The following is a 25,562-nucleotide window of genomic DNA, read 5'->3' as shown; positions in this document are numbered from 1 at the left end:
AGTGACGTACGTGGAGACATGTATCATCGTTGGGGGGGGGGTTCGTTTATATCTGTCGTTTCTTGGATTGTCGGAGCTTTGGGTGCTTTGTTTTGTTCATTCCTTTCAGTTCACTTGTGCCTAGAACGTTGCATTCCAAGCGGGCCGTTGTAGCCGTAAATGTCCATCTTTTTTTTTTTTTTTTTGCTTGTCTCTGCTCAACCTCGGGTGACCGACTGCTATGAAGCCTGCTCCTTGGCGTCGTTCTCGTAGCCCTCCAGTTTCATGTCCTTGAGACCAAGCTCTTCCTCCTCCTCCTCTGTCCTCGCGTACTTCTCCTTGGTCATCTTGGGGTCTGGCGCTGGCGGGTCCACGAGCGGCTGCACGAAGCTGCTCGCCAGGGGGTCTGTCAAGACCACGGTAAACGGCTTGTCGCCCTTGATGGCCGAGTCCAGCCCCTCAAAGAACGAATCCCACTGCGTCTTCTGTTCGAGCGCCAGCGAGTCGCCGCCCTGGCCCGTCTCGAAGATCTGCGAGTGCAGGTCGTTCCGGACCTGGGTGAGCAGACCCTCGACCGTGGTGAAGCGCCCGCCCAGCGTGCCAGGGTTCACCTCGAGGTGGAGCTCCGGGCACGCCAGGGCGCACGTCTCGCTCTTGAGAATGTCTCGCGCCAGATCCGTGTCGCCGTCCACGCGCAGCGTGATCTTCTCGCCCTGCTCGGGGATCTCACCGCCGGTCTTGACGTCGTTGGAGCGGTACCCGCAGTCGTGGCAGACTGTGGACATGATGACCACCTGCTTGAAGTGCGGAATGTCCACCATCTTCATGTGCGTCGTGCAGGGGTGCATGCAGCCTGGGCAGGACGCGGGGAAGCTGTACACCTCATCCGGGTTGAAGTCGCCGTCGGCGGCCGCATTCATGGCGGCGGCGACGTTTGAGTCGGTCCCAGACGAGTCACCGATGCCGAGCTCGGCGTTCTGCTCTGCTGTGCGGATGTACTCCCTCTTCGCCCACTTGCCAACGCCATCCTTCAGGTCGGGCGCAATAAAAGAGTTACCCGCCGGGTCGTCGACGTAGAGTCGGAAGGGGAACGCGTCGCCGAGGAGCATCTGGCGGCCCTTGACGATGATCTGCGCGACCTTGGGATAGACCTCTGGCATCTGCTCCTTGCGCGCCTCCTGCCCCATCTCGAGGTCGTCCACGACCGACGACAAGAGACCCTCCACATTTGTGAGCTGGCCACGCCCGGCGGGAATCTCAAGATCGAGCTCAATGAACTTGATGGTGGCTGTGTCGGACTTGACCACCTGACGCTGCATGTCGTCGATCGAGGTCGGCCGGAGCTCGTAGTGGGTGCCCTTGGGCTGGATGGTGCCGGCCGCTTGGATCTCGTTGTTTTGGGTGTTGCAGTGCTCGCAGTGGAACGACATGATGACTACCTCGCGGAAGTAGGGGATCATTGTGAGGAGCAGGCGCGTGGTGCCCTAGAGACAAGACGATGAGTACTCGTGTGTTTCGCCCCGTTTTCTTGACAACTCACATTCTTGCCGCAGTTCATGCACAGCGACTCGATCTCTTCCACTGGAGGCCGCTCATCGTCGTCGTCGTTGCGGTCTTGTGTGTCTGTAGCTGTCGCATCTTTGGTCTCGGAGAAGTTCTTGACCTTGTCACCGATGGCCTGGAAAAACTCCTGAGGCTGTTCGGTCTTTGTGACCTGCGCGGGAATATCCTCGGACGACATTGTCACCACTGATAAGACAGAGATTTGGCTTGTGTTGCAATTGTCAGCCGTGGTAGAGATCGGAGGGGTGGGTTGTTGCAGTAGTGATGATGGAGGGGTCCAGTCCCCTATGGATGACTGCGTCTCGAAAATTTTGGAGGGGCAGCCGCCGAGTGACGTTGGTGTGGGTACCTTCTCAATGCACATTACCTGAGCAATGCTTCTCGATTGTTCGAGGCTCACGTCAGGTTTGGCGGAAGCTCGCGAGGCTCAGTGGGCTTGCACCCTTATTTTGCTGCCCAGCAAGGAGAGCCTGAAGCCCTGCCTTGCGGCTCTTGGTTCGCTTTTTGCTGGTCGCATTGGAGGTTTTGGCTGTGTCTGGTGTGCCAAGGGTGTTCGATGCGGGCGTAGATTTTATTTTGCCTGTCGCAGGTTTGGCTCTGACAGCTTTGGGCGGTGTCGGTAAAGGAACTCTGGTATTCCTGGAGCATAGTTCGCAAGTAATGACCTTGGCCATGTCTTTGGGCGTTGACTGCTTTGTTCGCGGTGCTTTGGTTGGTTTGCGTCGGCGTCTAGAAATGCGACTCGCTTTCACAAGACTGATATTATGAGCCGACAGCATGATGTTGCCGCAAGCGTTGCAGACGTGTTGTCGCTGAACATCTGAAGGAGCTAGATCATGTTGACCCATGAGCTGTCCGCGATGGCTCATGAGGTGGGCTGAGGTCTCGGGTGCAGTTGTTCTAAGAAAATGGGCCGCATCCGTCAGAAAATCCAATGTAGGCTTAAATTCCGTCGCCATGGCGTGTGGGCTGCGATAACAGCTCGTGCGAATCTTTGGAGGTTGAAGTGTTGCAAGGCTTGGATGCCGTGGTTGCTATCCAGGAAAATTAGAGTGGGTCCGCTCATCCTTGCGCACGATCAACAATGTTCGCAGCATGCTACCCTGGATGAGGTACAAGCACCCAATCTTCCTCTTCCATTTGAACTTTTTTCTTCATTAAAAAAAAGGTATGAACTTCTCAAGAACGCTTGATCTCCCAGGTGAGCTCCTTGATGCTGACCTCTTCACCGGCCTTCTCGTCATAGTCGAACCACTCTCCCTCGGTCAGGTCGATCTCAGTGAACTTGGTGGACGAATCGATGCCGTCGGCAAGCCAGTCGCCCTATGGCCATTAATATCAGAGCATATCCACGCCAGATTCTTACTCACCTCTGGCTTGAATTCGACGAATTCGAGACCGCGACAGTCAAACTCTATGATCTTCTGGACCTTGGGGGGCTCACTCCGCTCGTATGCTTTGGGCGCCTCCTTAATCGATGCGGTGGACTCGCGCTCCTCGACGTCAGCATGTGGCCGAACATGCATGTATAGAGGGTTAATGCTTACCTTGCAGTTCTTGCATCGCCAGACAAAGTTGGCCTCGCCACGGCTTCCGCTCATTTCATTCATTTCCTACATTGTCAGCGCGAGACTTGGAGGCAATGCCCACGTTGGACGTACGAAGCGGTTGACACCAATGTAGTTGTTGTGCGTCTCTCTACAGGAGGTACACTGGACCTTGAACATGTACCAAAAAGGGTTGTCTTCGGAGTCATCGGGGCGTAGGTTGGTGACGCTGTGAGGATGTTAGCTCAGGATCAACGTCTCAAAGGTGACACTAACCCCTCGAGCTCAGCCTTGAGTGTGAGAGTGAACATATCGACAGGATGCTTTACCACACTTCACAATAGCTATGCTGTTGTCTGGCTGTTTGTGTTAGTCGAAGGCGTCGAGTGAAAGCTTCAAGTGAGAGGGGGATGGGGACCACGTGACCTGAAAACCAACCCATGCACTCCCGAATCCCAATTCCGCAAGGTCCATCAGACCACCACCATACGACTTTCCGACCCGGCCCAATTGATTCCCCACGACGACGGCAGACCTCAATATCATGGGTGGCGCATCCGTCATTCGATTCTTCTCATGAAAACACTTTGGCAAAGGGCCAAGCAGGCCCACAGCTGCGGCTGTCGGGCGTGCAGCACCGTCGCCCGGGGCGCCAGCAAACGAGTAACGACCCCCCGTCGAAAAGCAACATTTGCCGAGATCTTCACCGCCGCCTACAGCTCAGTCTTTGCATCGGCTGCCATTGTCGACTCGATACGGAAGGATGAGCGGCGGAGAGACCTCGATCGCCAGCTCGACGAAGCGCGGCGCGACCTGGCAGCCTTGCGGGAGCAGGGTAGCGGCAGGAGAGCAAAGGGGGTGGACAATATGAGCGCCCAGTCGAGCATATCGCTACTGACGGATGAGCAAATGCATGCCATCTGGCAGGCTATGAAGGGTATCTGGAAGGCTGGAGCATCAGCAGGTCACTTGCAGCCGGCTGAGGCACAGCGGCACCGACATTTGGTGCATGTGTACCTCAACGGACGAGGGTTTCCGATCGATTCAAGGAACGCAAATACATCGGAGCAACTCGAGCTAGCACTGCTCGCCGAGGAATCGGAGCATGCCTCGTCACCGAGAGATCCTGAAGAGCCTGCACATATGGAAAAGTTCGGTGAGTCCATTGGCTCTCTGGTCGGGCGGCTCCTGCGCCAGGTGGAATTTGTGGAGGAGGGCGCTTGCAGTCCATCATTTGACGAGGCGACGAGCGTGCTTCGGACGAGCCATCATCAGTACGGCTATCGCAGCTGCAACCCGGCGGCCGCCGCAGCCAATCTGAAGGCATTGAACAAGGCTAACCAAACGGCGATCAACGATGTCAATGCTGGGGTCAAGGAGAAGGTTGGCAGGGTGTGCTACAACCTGCTCGTGTCGGCCTTTCCTCCCGACATGAACATCTTCAACACACTGATTGCGGGCTTTGACAAGGACCCCGCGACACGAAAGTTGTCCGGACAGATGGTAGACTTTTTTTTCACCAAATCCCTCCTCAAACCGACGCCTTGCACATTCGCGGCCATTCTGCACCACTACAGTGTCACGGGACAGCATGAACAGTTCTTCCGCACCATGGCTTGTATCTGTGGATCCGACGCTACCACGGGCGCCAAATTGATGCGGCGCAAGGTCAAGGATCTCAGGAAGAGTCGTGAGCTCCAAGCATGGGCGGCGGACGAACAGCAACGCTCTACGCACAGCGGCTACGTGTGGCAACACGCATCCTTGAATATGATTGTCGTTGAAGAGATGCTCAGCGGATTGCTACGACTGGGGTCATTTGACAAGGCGATGGAGATTTTGACTGTTGCTCTGCAAGCCGGCGTACGGCTTGCGTCGAGGATCGTCAAGCAAACACTTGATGAGTGCCTCGAAGCGTTGGATTGGCGGGCTGGCTGGGAACTCACGCACCAGCTAGCCAGACATGAGAGGATCTGGCCCGTTCTTATGATTGATCGGGACCATGAGACGGCGGCCTACATCATCGACCGCGTGGTTTCTCTAATGGCCATGGTGGGTGCAGGCACGCGCGGAGTCACACTGGCCGATTCGGAACTGTGCCAGATTGGGCTCAGCCGATCGCAACTTGCCAGGCTATGGAGGCAACTGTCAAAGACCAACGCAAGTCTGCCGAACCCTGCACGACTGCCCCGTCTTGGGACCGCCAATGGCAAAACACGCGTTGCAAGACGCACACGTCGCCTGCAATTCCTCAGCGCGGACGCCGAGGTCACACGAATCAACAGTGCGCTGATTGGCAGGCGATCCAAGAACACGCAAATGTCCAAGATTTCCGTGTCGTATCGCAGGAGGCTCGTTCTACATCGAGGTGAAGATTTAATGCGCGAGATACAATTCTGGCAAAAGAAGGTTGAGGAGGCGCTGGAGCCGTTTGGTTCTTTACGTCTGGGAACGGTGACCATTGTCGAGGCGGACAACCCCCTGAGCGTGGCTCACAAGGTCAAGACACACCCGCTGGAGGGACGCGCGCTCAGAGGGGGCTACCGGGGACTTCCTCGGAAAGGAGGAGCAGCGGAACATTACGAGGACCGGTTTCCTTGGGCATTGATTGCATCGAGACGAACAGCAACAGGGGCGCAGCAGAAGAGCACTACGTGGTAGATAGACGGACAGACCAACGTCCATATCTTGTATAACCCAATGAGCGAACAGCCGCTTTGTACACAATGCAATACAGAGTCCAATTCATCAAACCCCATTGCCACGTGCAAATTGACTGGAGTGGTCAGCGGCTTGTGAAGAAAAGAGCGGTGTTCTGCCGTTTGCCCAGTCACTGTCGTCGAGGCTGGCACGGAGGTCAGAAGACGCCGTGTGGTTGGCCCAGCGGAGAGGGAAGTTGGTGATGAGCCTCGCTTTGGGCGGGACCGTGATGCCATCAACAGATTTAAGTTGCACAGCAGTACTTCCGCGCACAGCCAAATCTGCGCCAAAGGCTTGTACTCTCACCGCAGCCTATCTGTCGTGCAACAGGCCGTGGTCCCGGCGGCCCCACCACCATTCCACCGTGATTGCCTCTGATGTCACTGCTCTGCCGCTCTGTCCCCTTGACACCTAAGTAAGTGCTGGTACTATCGTGGTCAAAATCAGGAAACAGCCACCGGTCGAACTGGCCAGCCAACGAGCCATCTCGCGTACACACTTTCTGAGGACGAGAGGCTAGAATCAGGGGTCTCGATCACAAAGGAAAGTTTGACACCACTTTAAGTTATGTCTTGAGTTCAGGTACCTTGGTACGTGGCTTCAGCCGAAAGAAATGGGTCTTTGTTGCGATTCAGATCCCTGAAGTTCTACTAAACCTCGAATTTCTCTGCCTCCACATCGCAATGCCCTGATTTCAAATACCTATCATCGCGGTCTTAATCTGCAGACATCACCTTCGTTATCTCGCACTTTGATATATATTGTATTACTACTATAGCATCGCGCATCTGCCGCCCCTGTTGCGGCGCCCCTGGTGGACCTGTCCTGCAGCCCGCAACTATCCCTCACCCGTTCGGATACACCCTGCACTGACTGACCCCAGCGAACGCCGAAGGGCGGTGTCTTGCCTCAGGTCATATCTTGTTCCTAACCCGACTTCAATTCGCCTCGCTCCGCACAGATATATCCTTCATACAAGTGGCTCCGATCACACGGGCTGAAGCAGGCTACAGCCGGGTTCGCGTCACGTTGTTGCCAAGCCAGCCATTCAGGCCACTGAGCTGATTTCGCAGTACCAGACACGCCTGTCCCGTCCGGTGATCGGCCTTCCTACTAGAACCCATCATGAAATTTGGTCGCAAGTAAGTGTCCTCGCGGACGTTGGCTACGGGTGTCGATATAACAGTAACGCTGACCTAGGTGGCAGCCTCCCTCGCAACCAGGTCCCTGAATGGGCAGCCTCATACATCAATTACAAAGGTCTCAAGAAGCTGATTAAGGCCGCTTCTCAAAAGGCCAAGAACGGCGAGACCGTCGATCCAGCAGGTGGGCCTTGACCAGCTACCGCGTTCTTGTGTGATGAAAGACCCCGTGTTCCTAACCTGGGGTGTTTACAGAATTCTTCTTCGCCCTGGACCGCAATCTCGAGGACGTTGATGCATTCTACAACAAGAAATTCGCCGACGCTTGTCGGCGTCTGAACGTGCTGCAGAACCGCTATGGCCGCGTGCCGGATGTGGTAGAGAGCTTGGATCAGGATGAAATTGAAGAGGTCATGGGTGCGCTGCTGGACTTGCGCACACAGCTGAGGAACTTGCAGTGGTTTGGTGAGATCAATCGACGCGGTTTTGTCAAGATCACCAAGAAGCTGGACAAGAAAGTGCCCCAGATTGCGACGCAGCATCGGTACATTTCCACAAAGGTCGATCCAAAGCCCTTTGCCAAGGATGGCACCATCAGCCGGCTCCTTGCCGACATCAATCGCTGGCTCGGTGCACTGGGCGAAGCGCAGAATATGGACGACTCCAGGTCTGACCGATCCACTCGCTCCCTTGGTCGCGTGTCAAACAAGGCCATGGTTCTGTTGCCCCAGGCCCAGCTCGACTCTCTGGACCAAGCCGTCCGCACGGATAACGTCGAGGCACTGCGATCTGGGCTGGCAGAGGCCAAGTTGAGCACCGAAGGGGGGACAAAGACGGTTCTCTTGAATCTTCTTCAACGGTCCATCTCTTCTCGGTCGAGGAACGCCATGCTGTTTCTGCTTGATCATGTCAAGGACCTCGAAGAGCCGGATGACATCAATGGTCGCAATTGCATTCATCGCCTCGTCATTCATGTTGGTCGCACCAAGATCACCCCTTCGGAGCAGGACTCCAATACATATCCCGTTCCTGCAGGCACGCAGTTCAACAGACACATCCAGCCTGCTGTTTCCATGTCCGCTCCCGTCAAGGAGCTCAACACTGGAGAGGCGCAGAAACTCGCCAGCGATGACGAGGCGGTCAAGACCCTTGTTTTCTTGTTGGACAACTTGAAGCCAGAGCAGCGGACGGCGCTCAAAAGCCGCGACTCGTTCGGGCGGCTGCCCCTTCACTACGCCGCGCAGTTTGGATTCGTCATTGTTTGCCAAATTGTCATGCAGAAGATGCAGGAGTGGGAACAATTTGACGTCAAGAATGGGCTGGACGCTCCTGAATGGCAGGACAACGACGGACGGGCACCATTGCATCTCGCCGTTATTGGTGGCCATCCCCTGACGACCAAGGCCTTGCTCCAAGGCGAGAACTGGCGGCCCAGCAGTGATGCCAAGGCCGACATTCGTAAAGGTGTCCCTCAGTCAGGCGCCGTCCTGGCAATAGCCACCAAGGCCAACTATACAGTGATTGTGGAGATGCTCGTGCAAGCTGGCGTCGACGTCAACTGGCGTGATGCGACGGGCGAGACGGCGCTGCACGTGGCTGCTAGGTTCGGTCACGACGAATGCGCTGCAGTCATCCTCAAGGGAAGCGAGACCACAAAGGCCGATCTCAGCATCGTGGAAAACACGTACGCTTGGACGCCTTTGCATGTGGCGGCTGTCGACGGACACCTGTCTGTGGCGAAACTGCTTGTCGACGCTGGCGCCGACGTTTCTAAGCTCGACTCGTCTGGCTGGACAGCAAAGGAGCACGCTGCGCTACGCGGGCACATTTCAATTGCCAAACTTCTTGCTCAACACACCAGCGAGGAGCAGATTGCGGCGAAGGCGGGAGGCTCCGCCTCGTCCACGCCAGGCGAGATCAGATCCATTGACGAGCGCACATCGAACGGCAGCGGTAGCAATTTACGTCCAGCCGAGCCTGTCAAGACTTTTGGTCACAGATACTTGACCAACCAAAGTCTAGTGCACGTCAGCCTGGGTTCTATGGATCTTCGAAAGCGCATCGAGGCCATCAACCTCGACCGAATCCCGCTCAACGAGGCGCACAACACTCAGTTGGACACAGCCCTGTCCGTGGTGGTGTCTGCGAGTGGCGCGACTGGCGAGCCGACGATCATAGACTTGCCAGTGCACGATAACGTCTCTACGGAACCCATCGTGTTCACGACGCAGGAGGCCACCAAAGTCAAGCTGTTCTTCGACATTGTGCCGACTTACTCAGGCAACGAGAAGCACAAGATCGGTCGGGCAGTCGCCCTCCTCTCCTCCATCAAGCCTACTCTTGGCGGTGGACGTGTCAACCTACAAGGCGATGTCTGTGTACCCATCATGTCGAGCAGTCTCGAGGTCATTGGTACCGTCAACTTCAACTTCCTTGTCATCACTCCGTTTTACCATCCCAATATGGAGGTCACATCGCGGCACACGTACTGGAAAAAGCTGTCGTCGACCATGCTCATCGGCCACCGTGGCCTGGGCAAGAACATCACGTCGAACCGCTCCCTTCAGCTTGGCGAGAACACATTGCCATCTTTTATCGCGGCAGCCAACCTGGGAGCGCAATACGTCGAGTTTGACGTGCAGCTGACCAAGGATCACGTCCCTGTCGTGTATCACGACTTCTTGGTCAGCGAGACTGGCATCGACGCTCCCGTACACACTCTTACCCTGGAGCAGTTCCTCCACATTAACCCGGATAGCAGCCGCAGCCACAGCGCGAACCGAAAGAATGGCACCGGCGGCGGGCCGATGGAGAGGGTGCAGAGGGACGGCCCTAGGAGAAGCCGCAGTAACAGCTTCACGCCGACCCGTTCCCAGTCCATGGGAATCGCCGGCCGCGGGTTATCGGAAGATCTCGACGAGCGGATGAAGCACACCCGCGACTTCAAGGAAAAGGGCTTCAAGGCCAACTCGCGCGGCAAGTTCATCCAGGCCCCCTTTGCGACGCTGGAGGACTTGTTCCGGAAGCTGCCGGAGAACATTGGCTTTAACATTGAGATGAAGTATCCCATGCTCCACGAGAGCGAGGAGCACGAGATGGACACGTACGCCGTCGAGCTCAACTCATTTTGTGACACGGTCCTGTCCAAGGTGTACGACTTGGCCGGGGAGCGACACATCATCTTCAGTTCCTTCAATCCTGACATCTGCCTATGTCTCAGTTACAAGCAGCCGTCGATTCCCATCCTGTTCCTGACAGACGCAGGGTGCTGCCAGGTCGGCGACATCAGGGCCTCATCGCTGCAGGAGGCCATCCGATTTGCAAGCCGCTGGAATCTGCTCGGCATCGTCTCCGCTGCCGAGCCGCTGATCAACAGCCCGCGGTTGGTCAAGGTGGTCAAGGAGAACGGCCTGGTCTGCGTGAGTTATGGCACAGCCAATAACGATCCTTTGCTGGTCCAGGTACGTCTAGAGTGCGATTCTTTTCGGGGATGGTCCGGAGACTGACAGATCCGAACAGCGTCAAGTCAAGGAGGGCATTGATGCGGTCATTGTTGATAGCGTCCTGGCCATCCGGAAGGGCCTCACCACCGGCGAGACGGCTGGCGAGACCCCGAAGGTGGGCGCCGACCCCGGCCTTGGCGCCGATATCAAGCTCGATTCAGAGATGAGGCTCGACATTTCCGCGTGAGGGGATACTTGGCAATGGCGCGATCTACGTGTAGAAAAGACGGGACAGGGAAAAGAAAGAAGCGTTGCATGAGCCCTCGATCGTGGTGGGGACTGGAGTCTGTTGCACGCCATGCAAGCCGAAAATGCTCGAATGCATAAGTGCTCACTATCCACATACTTTCTGATCTTGCACGCTGTGCGGAATATTGTACCCGATGCGGTGATGAAGCCAATTCAGCACGAACGACATGGACCAACCGTTCTAGATAGGACGTCCTGGAGCCCGGCGAAGCCCTATCATCCACAGGAGGCCAAACGTGCTCCCGTTGGCTGCCATCACTAGCGAGGCCATGCTTGCGGGGGACCTTGGACTAGTCAGTTCACCATGGAAATGTGCGACAGACAGCATGGTGAAGTTGACAGGAACCCCGTCTCACTCTCCTGTCTCTCTTCTTCGGCATCGTTGTCACGGGGCAGTGTCTTCCAGAGCCGCGGCCAATAGATCCAGTGGAGAGTGCATCTGTCCGACTAGTGATGAGCCTGCAAAGGCCAATGTCCGAGTATAAGGGCAGCACTCTCATTGGCACTGGTGGAGCAGAAAGAACAGAAGACGAATGGAGAGCCGTTCATCGGCTCACAGCTGGGAGGAGAAACGTATGTCTCAGACGTTTCTTGGACGCTTGTGAGTGCATGGAGAGCGAACGACGGCGACAGGATAGCTGAACGATTCGATTTTCTGGTGGATGGTGTGCTGCTGTGCCTCTCCCTTTCCTCAGATGCGAGACCGAAAGTAGGGGCGCCACCCACCCTGCCATGTGTGTCACTCTCTTCCTAGCTCGTGTACACGTCGTGTTGGCTGGATAGTCCGGCAAGACACACGCAATTAAGCGCGCTGTACGGAGTAGTTGGTGGTCTTCCAAGGACGTGCCGCTCGTTCACAGTGCCCGGACTCTGCACTCACGCTGTGCGGCAATGGGTGGAGGACGTGGACGTGGTGATCAAGAGCAGTCCTCCGGGAGCGCTGTGAGCTACCCCCTCGGACCACAGCATCGCATACCCGCTCGTGATCTGTAATGCATGGCGGTATTGTGTGATCATACTGGTATCATCGCCAACTCGTCTGATCCTATAGGGCTCATGACTGTGGAGATACTACTGCAACACCCAGGTCGCACAGTGGTCTTGTTGCGCTGTGATCGCAGATCGAGTCGCGGCTCCGTCCAAACCCTCCTCCTAGCCTCTAGGCTCCTTCCCTGTAACCGCCCCATAGTTAGCCGGCTGGGGAAGAGCAAGTCAAGATCTCATCGTACAAAAAGCCAGAATTGGTGCTATGGTGCTATGGTGCTCCAATCTAGGTAGCCTGTGCGACAACACCGCAAGCGACCAAAAGCAACAAGTATCCAGTCCTCGGGGCAGTCTGTCCCCGGAGGCTGGGCGGCTGGGCCCCGCTCCAGTCATTTCAAGTTGCCTGCCGGCAACCTGTCGACTGCAGGGCCGTCAAGTTTGCAGAACGCGTTACGACTCTACGATCTCAGGCACGAACATGCACGTTGACGTTGCCTGTAGGCAAGATCCCGCACGCACTTGTAGCTGCTGGTGACTGGAGTGTGCGGACTCGAGAGAGCTCCATAATAAAAAGAAAAAAGGCGTGCAGTGTGCACGCACACCCTGAGACAAACGTTCAAGCTATCCCGGTTGACAGCTCGGGTATTGTATCCGCATCCGTAGTACAACTGCTCTTGCTCAGCTCCATGCTTGAGCTAGATGAGTGCATGCTGGTGCGGACAATCTGTAATACAAGTAGGCAAGACTCCATACTGAGAGAGCTCTGCGAACCCGAGGGAAAGGGACACTTGGGACGGACCCAGTTGCTCGCAAGCCGCAACTGCAAGCCTCGTTTGCCGAAAGGGATGGCGCGCATATCCACTGCTGCACTACTGCAACAGGAGTTGGTGAGTCGCTCCAGAGCAGACCAACTGCGTCCGCGCATAGCTGGTGGATACAGAAGCTTGAGTTCGTTGTCTCTTTTCTCTGTCAGCTCAGTGCGTGCCTTGCGCAGCCTCGTCGTCATCCATGGTCGTAGACAAAGAGCACTTTTGGGGCTCATCATGTCCCCTCAGGTACGGTATCCTGAGCCCTGCGGCTTTGTTGGCCCTGCGCCTATATGCAAAGTGGGCTGCTGGGTTGCGGCAGCTTGTATCCGAGCAGCCACTGGCGATTCTTCATTGGACATTTTCTGCGTTGCGGACCGCGTTGACGGCCTTTGCGGGAATTAGCTGCGCCGTTTGCCGTGAAGATCTACTTGTTGCTGTGAGGTTGTCACAGCTCGCTGGGCCGAGAACCTCTATATCGGTAATTGCTGGCACAAAGCGCGCCAGTCTCGACGATGGCACGACGTTCTCGGGACGATCTTGGTTCGAAGATGTTGAGTTGTGCAATTAAAACGCGTTCTGGCCATCCACACATGTTGACATACCAAACTACCAACTCAACCACAAATGCTGGGTTTTGAGCGTCTGAACCCTGGGCATTACGTATACAATTGTTCAATGGGCACACGGCCAGTGACGCCTGTGAGACAATCTCAGCGATGTTGGAACCAACAGGAGTTGAAAGGACGCAGCTTTGTTGAGAGGATCTATACTGTAATAAGCCAGCGGCGCTTTACGCTAGGCCCGGCGCGCTTCCCACGACAACGAGGCGGGCAGTAGTAGTGCGTGGTAGTGGCTTATCTCGAGTAGACGTAGGAAGCCAAGGAGTATTTTTCGGGGTAGACACTGGGCCTGGGACTGTCAACAGTCAACATGAAGAGCTTACGCACTGACTTCGGCGAAATCTGCATCCACTCTCAAGCCAATATTACGTTTGAGGACGCCATTCGCGTGTGCGAGAGATGCACTATCGTACGATTTCTATCAAGAAGTTCCCCAGTCCCCAGAGTGTGGGTATCAACTTATTGATACGAACTTGCAAACTTACGAACCAGGCGTCGGCGATTGATTATCTCCGCGTGGAACTTGGAGGCTGGGGGTTCCTTGCAGGGCCCGAGGGCGCCAAGTGACGATCTTTGGTGAAAGGGGTGCGCATACGTAAGATCGCTGTAGATCGCTAGCCTCATGGAGACTTCTTCAGCTCAGGTCGATGGGGACGGATGAAGAACTGCTGTTCCAATGGCCGAAACGCGAACTCACACAACGATGAGCGCCTGCAAATAACGTTGGACGTGGCGTCGTGTCGCCGCAAGGGGTTCCAAACACCTGCATCGGGACGCCATCGTCTACTAATTAGAGAACTGGGAAAGGTACGGAGTATCCGTAATGAGGGACAAGGTAATATGGTTGAATCGTATCGTGAAATCGGCGACTCCATAACAGCGACACGGGCCCCTGGCTGTCACGAGGTTATAGATTCAGGCTTCAGCTGCCCACAGTTGAACAGACAGATCTCAGCGCCTGAACGTACGCACGCACCGGCAAGATTCCAGTCTAGGGTGCGCTAGTGGATGGGATGTGTTGGTTAGTAATCAGTCTTGTCGATCCCTCATTGGCCCGAGTACGGACACGAGGGGAGTGATTCTGAACAAATAAACAACACCAGGAAAACATGCCGTCAATGGCCGTCCTTCACTACGTGTAGATCGTACCTGCGCTCGGAATGAGCTTAGTAAAGTTCCAGCGGTTTATTGAACGACGATTTAGAGGTAGGACATGAATTTTAATGTTTGCCCACAGGTAGGTCCCTCTCCACCGTACGCCGTAAGAATGGGCCGGAGCCTGGCAACTTCATTGCTTCTGCGGGCAGCGTGCGCCGCCTTTGGATCCAGCCGCTATGCTCACTCACGAACGCTCTGCAACCTGCCAAGGCTTCTGTACATGTAGTGTAGACTGCAGTCTGGTCCTTGGGGATTTATGCAACAACTGGAGGGGGCGGAAGGTTGTAGTCAGTAGGTACGACAAAACCCCCTCCCCAGTCAACCACAGGGTGGTTCCCATGCGTGGATCGACACGTCCCTTAGTGATATACGTGAGTACACGTCCGTCTCCTTATGCTTAAACCTGGCGAGGAACAACGAGACCAGACCAGGCTCGTCGCCATTTGCATCAATTAGGCATCAGAGTTCAACCGCTAGAGACCCCATCAACGACTCTATGCCCCAAGACAGCTGCTCTCAAGAGCGATGTCACCCGCAAACGCTTGCAGCGGCCTGCCGCAACAGCCAGCAACGTCGGCGACCTTGCTGTTCGAGGTGGACACACACACGCATAAGCAATGAATGCGCGATGTACCTAGCTCGGTACGCACTGGCCTACCCCTGGCAGTCCCCGAGAACGGACGACGATTGACCTGGGCAGATCGGAAGAGGGTCCCGTGGTCACTTCCCTTGGCCTGCCTGTCATGTGATATATCTGGCACTGTGCTCTTCTTGCATACGCCGTTCCCGATATACTGCTCTTCCGCGGCCAATGGTATCCTGCGCTCCCTCAAGCCCATCGCTACGGGTCGTGGGTCGTCTGGATCGTACCGCAGCAGTTCAGCTACCATAGCACGCGCTAACTGCAAGCTCATGCCCTGGCTGCCAAACAAAGAGCTTCGCGGGATGGGTCTGCGGTTCACGTCTCAGTCGATACACACACACCACGGCATAGTTTGGACTAAGTTAGTATAGTTGCCAGGCTCTCCGTGTTTCCGTGGGGATCGGGATGGTGCCAGCTGTGGCGTATTATCTGTCCGACGTTGACTAGCAAACAGCTGCACTTTTGACTCCTCCACGACGTTGCTGCTGATACGCAGTCTCGTCTTCCCGACGTTGCTGCTGATGCGCAGTCTCGTCTTCCCGACGTTGCTGCTGATGCGCAGTCTCGTCTTCCCGACGTGGACAAGGCTCAGGTTATCATCAGTCAAACAGCGTGGGACGCGCCGAGTGCCCAGGTAGATTAAACTCATGTCTTTGCCACAGAGCGGCATGAGATGAAGTGACCCGTGGCCATAGCCACAAGAGAGGGCGGTCGCACGTTAAGAGCTTGGTGTTCACCCCTTTGGGCCTAGCTATGCAAGCTTTTCCTAGACTCATCGTTCTCATTCCCGTTCCCCATCCTGCCGGAGGCTTTGCGGCAGCCATCGCGGCAGCTATGGCGGCTGCGGCCTATCGAGTGATGCTTGCTGTATTTGCGATCTGGGGGTGTTGCGAGCCCTGCGTACGCCTACTGTTCCTCACCTGAAAGGCTCCATCACCGCTTCCCTTACCTCCTGGTGGGCGTAGCTCCATGTGCGGACAGTAGCCGACCATCTCTCGCAAGACGAAAGAGCTGTGGGCTAGTCAACGGGCACGCTCCCAACCCTGGGAACAACGTTGAGTAGCACTGGCACTCCAGTGCACGGTGGGTCGGTCACTTGTTGCTTCTGCCTCTTGTGTTATAAACTCTTAAGACTAGGCCTGCTCCTGTTGCATATATCCTTGACCCGGTCCCTGGACGCTTCGGTTACCTGCCCTCTCCCGTGCTTCAGACTCCCATGCAGATCGTCACTTACCCCAGGTAGTGGTCACTTCTCATGTGCATTATAGCACATCACTGACTGATCTTCTCCAGGGTCCGTACCTCACCAATGTGACGAGGACGAGTCTATGCATTGTCCAGGCCATACGACGGCGTCTCATATGTGACTTCGACCGCTTCCAATGAATAACGAAAATTGAAGATATACCTCAGCCTCAACTACACGTCACGGCCAGCTTGATCGACAACATCAGTCCGCTTCGCAGGATTCGCATCAAGGTTTCAACTGCGTGAAAGCATTCAGTCTATCAGGTATCTCTGGTTACACGACGATCCTGCCCTCGACCAGCTGCAAGCAACTGGTAAGGGATATCGTCCCTTTTCTCAAAGCTTCTGTATGCAAAGGACGGGCGCTTAAGTTTTTGGTATAGCAGGGAACCTTGTTCCGCTCAAGAGATGGAACAAATCAGCTTTTCACAAGAGCGTCACATCGCCCCTCGATTCCCTTGTCCCTCTCAATCATGTGGCAAGGTGAGTCGAATCGATCAAGTGATGGCAAGGTTGCTGATGAACCCAGGGCTTCACACGAAAGTCGGACCTTGAGAGGCATTATCGCATCCACACAGGCGAACGTCCCTACGCCTGCGAGTTTCCCCATTGTGGCAAGAGCTTTGTTCAACAAAGTGCCCGCAAGCAACACCACCGAACCCACACTGGGGAAAAGCCTTATCAATGCCAGCACGGCGACTGTGGCCGCAGCTTTGCAGACGTAAGTGCAACACTACACAGCCTTTCAATGTCTCCTAACTGTTTCAGTCATCTAGTCTCTCCCGGCATCGGCGAGTCCACACTGGTAGCTTGCCGTTTGCTTGTGGAGTATCGGGATGCACAAAGAGGTTGGTCCACCGAACCACGGCTTGTGAGTCTCTCTAATGCCGCCAGGTTCGCCCGTAAAAAGACCTTGATCAAGCACATGGGTCATCATCCCATGCGTTATACGCGATACGAGGCACATGGCGTCGATATCGAGTCCGAGACGGCTGGAGTTGGTCGGGACACACTGTCGAGCTCTCCTGAGATAAGCCTGTGGTCCGACTCACAGCCTTCTTCGATGGACATGGCTCAGCATTTCGTCGACTCACAAGTACAAGACACAGCTGCCAAACGTGAGGTGATCGACTGTGGCAACGAGCCCCAAGCATACCACACCATCAACGTTCATGGGTATGGCCCCGACCACAACCATTCCGGGATGCCCATCATGATGCCCGATCCCTACGGTCACGACTACGACTTTGAAGAAGATGTTGACGACTGCCCCCCACTTGACGGTCCTGACTTCGCTCACCGCACTGCCTTTGATGAGCATCACAGCCTTGATGACGTCTCCGCAGGCTCAAGCTTTACCTCGAACATGTCAAGCGACGATTCATCTGTCTACCATGTCAAGCCGACAGCAACATCCTTTGAAGGGTCGCCGACGTTCGATGAAGAGGCTCCCCAGCCGTCGCTGGAGTATGGTCTCCCCGTAAGCCAGCAGTTCAAACACGTTGCCATGGAGTCTTTGTCGCCAGTTGTCCAAGGCGACGCGCTCGGTCTCCAGGTACCTGAGATGTGGCACCAACCTCCCGAACTACCCGGAAGGCTCATGGATCACTTGTCGATTCTGTCGATTCAGGGGCTTCATGGCTATCCCACATTTGGCCACTCCTTGTCCTACATGGACGGGAAGGCCAAGCAAGAGGCCGCCGCCTACAACTACGTGGCGCACGAGGTGGCTTCCCTCCTTCCCGGACAACGCAAGAAGAGAAATGAGCTTTTCGACTTCTGATGCTTGTCTGTCTGGCAGGCACATCTGTACATACGACACATCCACCCCCCCAACACAAAAACCAACAAACACAAATGGGCGGCCAACTTGTCTTTCACCAGGATACCACTGATGCGAAAATTTCAACTTCGGCGCGGCATGGCAGGAAATGCCATTATGCCGAATTCATTGTTATTGCTGTTCGATTCCCACTACCCCTTTTGTCATTCAAGTTGCTTCATCAGGGCACGACCTCGCCGGTCGTGACTCTGCCTCCTCCTAGTTGCCATGATTCTTTCACAGGGTCGGAAGACCTATTTTTGCACACACTCTCTGTTTGTTTATTTCCCCTATGTCATGTTTACGACGCGCACGGAAAACGGAAATGTTGATGATTGCATGATGCCATTTTTGACGAGCAAACGAAAATCAAATGGATGATGGAAAGCATGGGAGGCTAGTCAGGCGCCCCCGGCACTCTTTTGAATACCTACCTTAGCTGCCCAACCTTGAGACAAGTTACGCGTGCTGCTAACACAGTAGAGTGCCTTGCGAAGTGAAGACTGTGAAGTACGTAGTGAAGTGCGATGTCGGCGCCAGAGAGCGCACTGACTCGGCTCCACCGCGATGACTAAGCATATCCACGTCCGATGTACGTCAATTGGCCTAGACCGACCGCTGAACCGCACCTTCGGCTTCGCGCGCGTGCCTGTTGGGGTCATAATTGACCTGGCTTCTCAAATAGTGGCAAGTTCTCCCCCACGGAAACTCGTCAAAGCCTGTGATTATTACAGCACGACTCGCGGTCTGAACGAAAACATCCGCGCGCCTGTCGCATCATGCGCTGACTGCTCGCCCTACGATTTTTCTTGTCTCATCCAGTTATCTTTGTCCAGGCATACTTTCATGAAGCGCCATCCCTACACTCTTCGTGGCTTCAAAGTTCGGCTAGTCGACTAGCACTCCTCGGTCTCCTGACGTTCGCTCCTTGTTTATTATTTCGAGACAGACTAGTGAACAGAACTGGGCTTCAAGCATGGCCTCTCTAGGTCTCAGGCTGTCGGTGCGTGGATACTCTGCCCTTTGTTCTCCGATGACACGCTGACAATTCCCTAGGCAATGGCGCCTGTGCCGCGGATGGCCCGTACAGGCTGGATGGCTTGGCAGAGGAAACTCGCGCAGCCTGTCTTCGAGTCGACCTCGGTACTACGATCGCTTCGACCGATGTCGCATAACCTAGTTACCCCTGTGGGCTCCTTGCGCATGCTATCCAGCGGAGCGAGAAGCATCCCTAGCACATCACTAGCATCATGGTCATCATCGCATGGTCAACGGTCTTTCGGCACTGCCAACGGGGTGCCTAGAAATCAGCTCGCCAGCAGTGAGGCAAACGCCAACCGGGACCCCAACAACGCCAACCTCCAGAATGCCTTTTATAACCTCCTGCTCCGCGCCAACATGCCCGGCATCGTCGTCACCCGCCACCAGTCTGGCCGATATGGTGCCAATGCGGCCACGGAAGAACTATACAGCCGGGCTCTCGGTGCCGTTCAAGGGTCCGGTGCCATGTCCAGCACGTTCGGTACCGGGGGGCACCAGCCTGTCTTCAACACGGGCTACGGTGGCGCCGCGGCACAAAACCAACACTTTGGCATGGGCGCAATGGGCAACATGACAGGGTCTGCTGCGGAAACCGAGCGTGGTGTCAAGGGCAAGCCCATGCACGTTCTAGTGCATGAGTCTGCCGGATCCAATATCCTCCGCTGGACCAAGTTCCTTCTCCAGTTCCTGCTTACCCTCTGGATCTCCTTCTCGCTTATGACTATTACTATTGAAGTGCTCAACTCGTACCGTCGCCCCGGCGGTGCACCGAAGAAGGTCGATTCGGAGGTGACTTCGGAGAAGCAGACAGCCCGCTTTACCGATGTACATGGGTGTAACGAGGCTAAGGAAGAGCTCGAGGAGGTTGTTGAGTTTCTGAAGCATCCCGACAAGTTCTCGGACCTCGGTGCCAAGCTGCCCAAGGGTGTCCTGCTCGTTGGCCCCCCTGGTACTGGCAAGACACTCCTCGCTCGCGCAGTTGCAGGCGAGGCTGGGGTCCCCTTCTTCTACATGTCTGGCAGTGAGTTTGACGAAATCTACGTCGGCGTCGGCGCCAAGCGCGTTCGCGAATTGTTTAGCAGCGCAAAGGCAAAGTCTCCGGCCATTGTCTTCATTGACGAGCTGGACGCCATCGGCGGCAAACGCAACCCCCGTGATCAGGCCCACTCGAAACAGACACTGAATCAGCTCCTCACCGAGTTGGACGGGTTCGACCAGGATGCGAGAATCATCATTATTGCCGCTACCAACACGCCCAACATGCTCGACAAGGCCCTGACGCGCCCTGGCCGTTTCGACCGTCATGTGAGCGTTGACTTACCCGATGTGCGTGGCCGAATCGAGATTCTCAAGCACCACGCCCACAAGGTCAAGCTTGCGCCCAACGTCGATCTCGAAGCCATAGCGGCTCGCTCCCCGGGGCGGTCGGGTGCGGAGCTCGAGAACATGCTCAACGTGGCTGCCTTGAAAGCTAGTAGGGCCAAGGCCACCATGATCTCCAGGCAAGATATGGAGTGGGCATTCGATCGCGTCACCATGGGATCCGAAAGGAAGTCAATGGTCATCACCGAAAAGGAGAAGGAGATGACTGCATACCACGAGGCTGGACACGCACTGGTCCAGCTCTTCGACAGCGAATCCTCCACCAATCTTTACAAGGTCACCATCTTGCCCAAGGGCATGTCACTGGGCCATACGGCCTTCCTGCCGCAGATGGACAAATACTCGCACACCGCTGCGGAGTACTTGTCGAGTATTCGTGTTTCCTTGGGCGGCAAGATGGCCGAGGAGCTTCGGTTCGGCGACGACAAGGTCACCAGTGGAGTGTCACAGGTGAGTCATGCGCAGCTTACGAGGGGGCACAGCTAACGTAATTGATCCAGGACCTTGAGAGCGCCACTGATCTGTGCTTCAGCATGGTGTCCAAATACGGCATGTCGCACGAGCTCGGTCCTGTCGAGTATGGCAAGCGATACGAGTATCTCAGCACCGACACACGTGCCAAGATTGAGAGGGAAGTCCAGAAGACGCTCAAGAAGTCGTACGAGGATGTGCGGCAACTGTTGACAGACCGTCGCAAGGAGCTCGACCTCCTGGCGCAGGCGCTAGTCAAGTACGAGACGCTGGACAAGGACGAGGTCATGAGGGTGATCAGGGGCGAGTCGCTTCCAGATCGGACGCAGATTCCCCCTGGTCCCATGCTCATGCCAGTGCCCAAACAGGATCCCCTCCCACCAGGCGTCCCGCAACCGACGCCGCCTGAACCGCAAGAGCCGCCCGCTGCAGCCGGCAATGCGTAGAGACGGACAGGGGAAGGCGGGAGATTATGATGCCGCGGTTGAGGTCCCGCCTTTCTAATGATGCAGAGCTCATCTGGGGGATATGCCAAGAACACCGCAAACTATCATGTTGGACGGTGGGTAGCGAGTTTTGCATTTCGAACGGTCAGTGGCAGATGGGGAGACTCGTCGAGCGGGAAGAAGAAGGGCTCCTCTGGGGACTTGAGGCTATGCACAGCCGTGTGAATTATACGTGTACAAATTCGCAATATGAGCATTAAGCGTGGTAAATACTACTCTCCTGTGTCTATCAGTTATCTGTTGGTACTATTCATGGTGAAATAAGATTAGTGTGCCGGCCGTGATGGATTTGCCTCAATTGCCTACCCTGTAGCTTGAAGCAATTCAATCAACCGCCCGGTGGCTCTATCATAAGGTATCGTAACTTGCCCTCCTAGTTAGTTCACGTTCTTGCCATCCCACCACTACCAGAGCTTCACGCGAACGCAGCATCCCCGCAATGGACTCCCTTGGCTGAATCACTACACTTGCTACATGTTTTTGTCTTCCATCAATGATGTCCATTAGAGTACGACCACGAATCTTTTCCGTCGTCGCCAATACCCGCAAGCCTACCACGCCCCTTATCGTCCGGCTGCCGACATTGTCTTAATTACTCCGGTCGAGGACGGACACGAACCGCCTAACGACCGCTACGACGAGCCCCTCTACCCGCGACAGACCTCCATGGTCGGTTGCCCGCTACGCACGACGTAGTTCCAGCGAGCGTACTACACGTGGCGTACGGCGTCGGTGGTCACCATGACCGATCGAGTGAGGGACGGCGACCTCGCCCGATCATCCTCCCACATCGCTGCTGCCGGCACCGACTCACCCGGCGGCTCAGTACGGCCACGCAACAGACGATTGATCAGCACGGACGGCGATGGGCCCTCGAACCAAACGTCGGGCCTCTTATCCGCCCTGAGCCCGGCGACAAGCCGCTCGGTCAGCCCGCTACCACGGACGAGATCGTTGGGCGTCAGCCCCAGCAGACCGAACAACTTGTCCACGGGCGACCTTGGACAATTTTTCAGCGATTCTTGGAACCAGAGCTGGTCTTCGGTGCAAGACTTGACAAGCTCCCTCTTCAACAGCAGCAACGGGCCATCGTCGCTGGGAAAGGGGCTGCTGAACGGCGGTGGCGGGCTCAAGGCTTTCCCTCGTGGACGCCGAATATCTAATACCAGTGGAGAGCGAAAAGCCAACGCTTCGTGGGGTCCGGCACCGCCCACGTCGGGACCGAACTTGGATGACGTGGCCTCTGGATCGTTGGCGCAGAGGCATGCTGCCCTCAAAGCTGCCCGCACGGCCAGCGTGCTGGAGAGCCACACGGGGGTGAATGGCGGGCTGGACGTGTCGGGCAAGCACAAGCGCCGGAACTCGGACGAAGCTGTCACGGACAAACCGGGACCTGATGACTACCTGGTCTACGTGCACTGGGTGCAGGCGAGCGACACCTTTGCCGGCATCGTACTCAAGTACAGGTGCCGAGAGGATGTCTTTCGACGGGCCAACGGGCTCTGGTCGAGGGACAGCATTCAAACACGCAAATGGGTGACTATACCGGTGGATGCCTGTGACGTCCGCGGGCGACCCTGTGAAGCGCCGTCATGGCGCAATGTGCAGGGCGTTGATCTGCTTGCACCCACACCCGCGATCGAAGACGCGTCGGCATCCAAGGCGACCCACGACGACTATTTCAGCAAGGCAAACGGATTCGGCGCCGACGAGGCGCAGGCTGAAGAGGAGGAGAAACCGTGGCAGCACGTTCGCTGGGTAAAGGTGGATTCGATACCACAACCCGTCGAAATCGGCCGCGTTGCCAGGGGCGCCATGGGGTACTTCCCGCCCAGGAGAAAGAAGAGCATCAGGACTATATCCTCTCTTTCCACGCCGCGACAGAGTTTCGAGATCGCCTCGGGACCTTCTGGCTCCGCCGAGGGGCCATCTTCACGCCGTCCTAGTTCTCTCAGCAGCCGCCCCGCGTTCCCGGGGTCACCGCCCTCGAACCGCAGCCGCATGGGGAGCGACCCAGCAGACGAGAGGCCCGCATGGATGAAGCGACCTGGTGGTGTGGGCTCCATGGGCAGGAACGTGAGGGCGCCTGGACCTGACAAAGACGTTATCAATTCATGGACTAAGAAGCATATACCCGGGCTGAACATTGATGGGCCGTCCATGTCTATTATGGGTTCGGAGACGGCCAAGTTTGGTTTCGGCAAGGACGCTGGTATCGCTGAGAGCTCGTACGAAGAAGGCCGCGATGCTATCGCGCCCACCCGCCAGGGAACAGGCATTGACCGTGCGGCGGCCGCTGTCGAGACCTGGCTCCGCGGCGCGCTCGCAAAGGGACCGGGCACGCCCTTGGGCAAGGCGCGTGCCGGCCGCAGTGATCATCCCAACGATCTCATTGAGCTCACGGACACGATGAGTGACGACGGGCGGGGCGGGTTCTTTGACAACTCGCTGAATGTGGATGGTTTGTCACTGGGGTCCAGCGCACGCAACGACGCAGCTGGCGGTATCCGTGGGAGGACAGTGGGAGAGGCACAGAAAGGCAGCAAGGCGGATTGAATATCCCCGGTACATTAATCAGGGACATACTTACAGAGTGGTGCGTTGAGAGCGGTGGATTTTTGGCATGGCCGTCCGGCTGCATCTTCTTCTTTTTTTGCTTTCTGGGTGGCGGCGTTATTCATTAGGTGGTACAGTCAATCGCGCGCACATATAGAAGCCAGCATACTGTAGTATAGAACAATTGATCCTTCCGCTGATGAACTAGAGAGGAAATACTACAGTTACAAGGCGACAGTCCGCCCCTCGACTATATGTAAGGGCGGCTTATCGGAGCTCTTATCGTGAGTGACGACAACCTCATGCGCCTTCCACTTCAAATTATCAAACACAGAACGCGCGCCCTTGGGGACATCTTCCCAGCATCGCCACCCCACGATGCTTGCCGACGATGCCCATCTGCATCGAATGTCGCACGCCGGTTAGCACCCTCTGGCGGTCTGGGGCCGGAGACAACAGCGGCCACAGTATCCGTCTTACCGTCTGTCGCAACTGCGGCCGCTTCTGCGACAAGTACGTGGAGCATGACTTTGTCGTGCTCTTCATAGACCTCGTGCTCATCAAGCCGCAAGTCTACCGGCACCTCTTGCACAATACCCTAATGCGTGATGGGGATCGGTTCGATGTAAGTGGCCCCGCGGGCGCACCTCTCTCTGCATGTATATCAGACGCGGTTCACTGACGCGCTGTAGCCATCCATTGTGCGATTGGGCGTCTTGCTACTGCTCTTTGACGTCTACTTGACCTGGGCGCGAATCGAGAAAAAAAGCATGCCCGAGTCGGAAACAGGCCAGAGCACGCTGGGACAGTTGGCGCAGCAGCCCATTGTCTTCCAGTATCTATTCTTCCGTAAGCTAGCCCGCCTTCCCCGTCTGCCTTGGCCTTTGTCGTTGTGCGCTGGCTGACATCCACCACCACAGTCATCCTCTGCGCCGTGTCAACGTTCGCCTTCCACGCCAGCATCCGCTTTCTCGCCTCGTCCCGCTACTCCCCGCTCGTCCTCGCCGGTCTGCTCCCTCGCTTCTCGCGTCCCAACTCCGTGTCCACTGCCCTGCTCGTGTCCTCGTCCACGAAGCTGTTTCCGATTCTTATGGTGATCTGGGAATACGACGTGCCCGCCGCGGCACGCTCGCTGGGCTGGGCGGTCGTGGCGAACAATGTCGAGGCACTGCGGATCCTCCTTGACTGCAGATACTACACGGCGACCATCTTGGCGATTCTCGGCGCTGCGGCGCGATGGATGACTGGGTGGCTGATCCTCACGTCCGTGGGTCTGGGCGACTGGAACTCGATCACCGAGAGCGATATTGCGGCGGACGGCAAGGCATTCTGGGGGTATCTCATGTATGCGGTCCAGTGGGCAGGGAGATTAGTGGCAGGGTGACAAAGAGAAACCTGCATCATTGACCGAGGGAGAAATATTGAGCATTATGGAACGGGCCACTATACGCAGCGGGCATCTACTAGCCCTGTCTATGATGACTCTGCCATTCGTGCAGGGCGTCAATGCCCGTCTTCTCGTAAAAGGACTCCCCCAGATAGGAAAACATGATATAGCAGCCGCTCCAGAAACGCCGTTCAAATACGCATGCAGGAATTACAGCGTGAGTGTATTCGTACAGGTTGTCGGGGGTATTG

The 25,562-nt window shown here is 56.1% G+C and overlaps 8 protein-coding genes across 8 annotated transcripts; 6 read left to right on the top strand and 2 right to left on the bottom strand.

The window, feature by feature from the left end:
* Positions 1 to 218: 218 nt before the first annotated feature.
* Positions 219 to 1,720, bottom strand: J7T54_004956 (Zinc finger protein-like protein; the record flags this gene model as incomplete). The annotated part of the gene is made up of 2 exons (XM_051505997.1): positions 219 to 1,463; positions 1,520 to 1,720. 2 exons carry the CDS (start codon positions 1,718 to 1,720, stop codon positions 219 to 221), a joined length of 1,446 nt encoding a protein of 481 aa, XP_051362646.1.
* A 1,001-nt stretch (positions 1,721 to 2,721) lies between these two features.
* Positions 2,722 to 3,400, bottom strand: J7T54_004955 (uncharacterized protein; the record flags this gene model as incomplete). The annotated part of the gene is made up of 5 exons (XM_051505996.1): positions 2,722 to 2,865; positions 2,913 to 3,038; positions 3,090 to 3,155; positions 3,204 to 3,318; positions 3,366 to 3,400. 5 exons carry the CDS (start codon positions 3,398 to 3,400, stop codon positions 2,722 to 2,724), a joined length of 486 nt encoding a protein of 161 aa, XP_051362645.1.
* A 265-nt stretch (positions 3,401 to 3,665) lies between these two features.
* J7T54_004954 (uncharacterized protein) lies at positions 3,666 to 5,750 on the top strand (the record flags this gene model as incomplete). The annotated part of the gene is made up of 1 exon (XM_051505995.1): positions 3,666 to 5,750. The coding sequence occupies one exon, from the start codon at positions 3,666 to 3,668 to the stop codon at positions 5,748 to 5,750; it is 2,085 nt and encodes a 694-aa protein (XP_051362644.1).
* A 1,164-nt stretch (positions 5,751 to 6,914) lies between these two features.
* On the top strand, positions 6,915 to 10,621 carry J7T54_004953 (Glycerophosphodiester phosphodiesterase-like protein; the record flags this gene model as incomplete). Its single annotated transcript, XM_051505994.1, has 4 exons — positions 6,915 to 6,931; positions 6,997 to 7,115; positions 7,187 to 10,392; positions 10,451 to 10,621. 4 exons carry the CDS (start codon positions 6,915 to 6,917, stop codon positions 10,619 to 10,621), a joined length of 3,513 nt encoding a protein of 1,170 aa, XP_051362643.1.
* Positions 10,622 to 17,070: 6,449 nt separating this feature from the next.
* On the top strand, positions 17,071 to 17,928 carry J7T54_004952 (uncharacterized protein; the record flags this gene model as incomplete). The annotated part of the gene is made up of 1 exon (XM_051505993.1): positions 17,071 to 17,928. One exon carries the CDS (start codon positions 17,071 to 17,073, stop codon positions 17,926 to 17,928), a length of 858 nt encoding a protein of 285 aa, XP_051362642.1.
* Positions 17,929 to 18,943: 1,015 nt separating this feature from the next.
* Positions 18,944 to 21,308, top strand: J7T54_004951 (Mitochondrial inner membrane i-AAA protease supercomplex subunit-like protein; the record flags this gene model as incomplete). Its single annotated transcript, XM_051505992.1, has 3 exons — positions 18,944 to 18,970; positions 19,024 to 20,841; positions 20,892 to 21,308. The coding sequence occupies 3 exons, from the start codon at positions 18,944 to 18,946 to the stop codon at positions 21,306 to 21,308; spliced, it is 2,262 nt and encodes a 753-aa protein (XP_051362641.1).
* Positions 21,309 to 22,109: 801 nt separating this feature from the next.
* J7T54_004950 (uncharacterized protein) lies at positions 22,110 to 23,924 on the top strand (the record flags this gene model as incomplete). Its single annotated transcript, XM_051505991.1, has 1 exon — positions 22,110 to 23,924. The coding sequence occupies one exon, from the start codon at positions 22,110 to 22,112 to the stop codon at positions 23,922 to 23,924; it is 1,815 nt and encodes a 604-aa protein (XP_051362640.1).
* Positions 23,925 to 24,315: 391 nt separating this feature from the next.
* Positions 24,316 to 25,308, top strand: J7T54_004949 (arv1-like family protein; the record flags this gene model as incomplete). Its single annotated transcript, XM_051505990.1, has 3 exons — positions 24,316 to 24,549; positions 24,617 to 24,773; positions 24,845 to 25,308. 3 exons carry the CDS (start codon positions 24,316 to 24,318, stop codon positions 25,306 to 25,308), a joined length of 855 nt encoding a protein of 284 aa, XP_051362639.1.
* Positions 25,309 to 25,562: the final 254 nt, after the last annotated feature.

This window comes from Emericellopsis cladophorae (assembly GCF_022114955.1).
Source record: "Emericellopsis cladophorae strain MUM 19.33 chromosome Unknown NODE_18_length_329999_cov_121_726099, whole genome shotgun sequence".
Taxonomy (NCBI): domain Eukaryota; kingdom Fungi; phylum Ascomycota; class Sordariomycetes; order Hypocreales; family Bionectriaceae; genus Emericellopsis; species Emericellopsis cladophorae.
The sequence above is the reverse complement of the archived record's forward strand: the minus strand, read 5'-3'. Positions and strand labels throughout refer to the sequence as shown.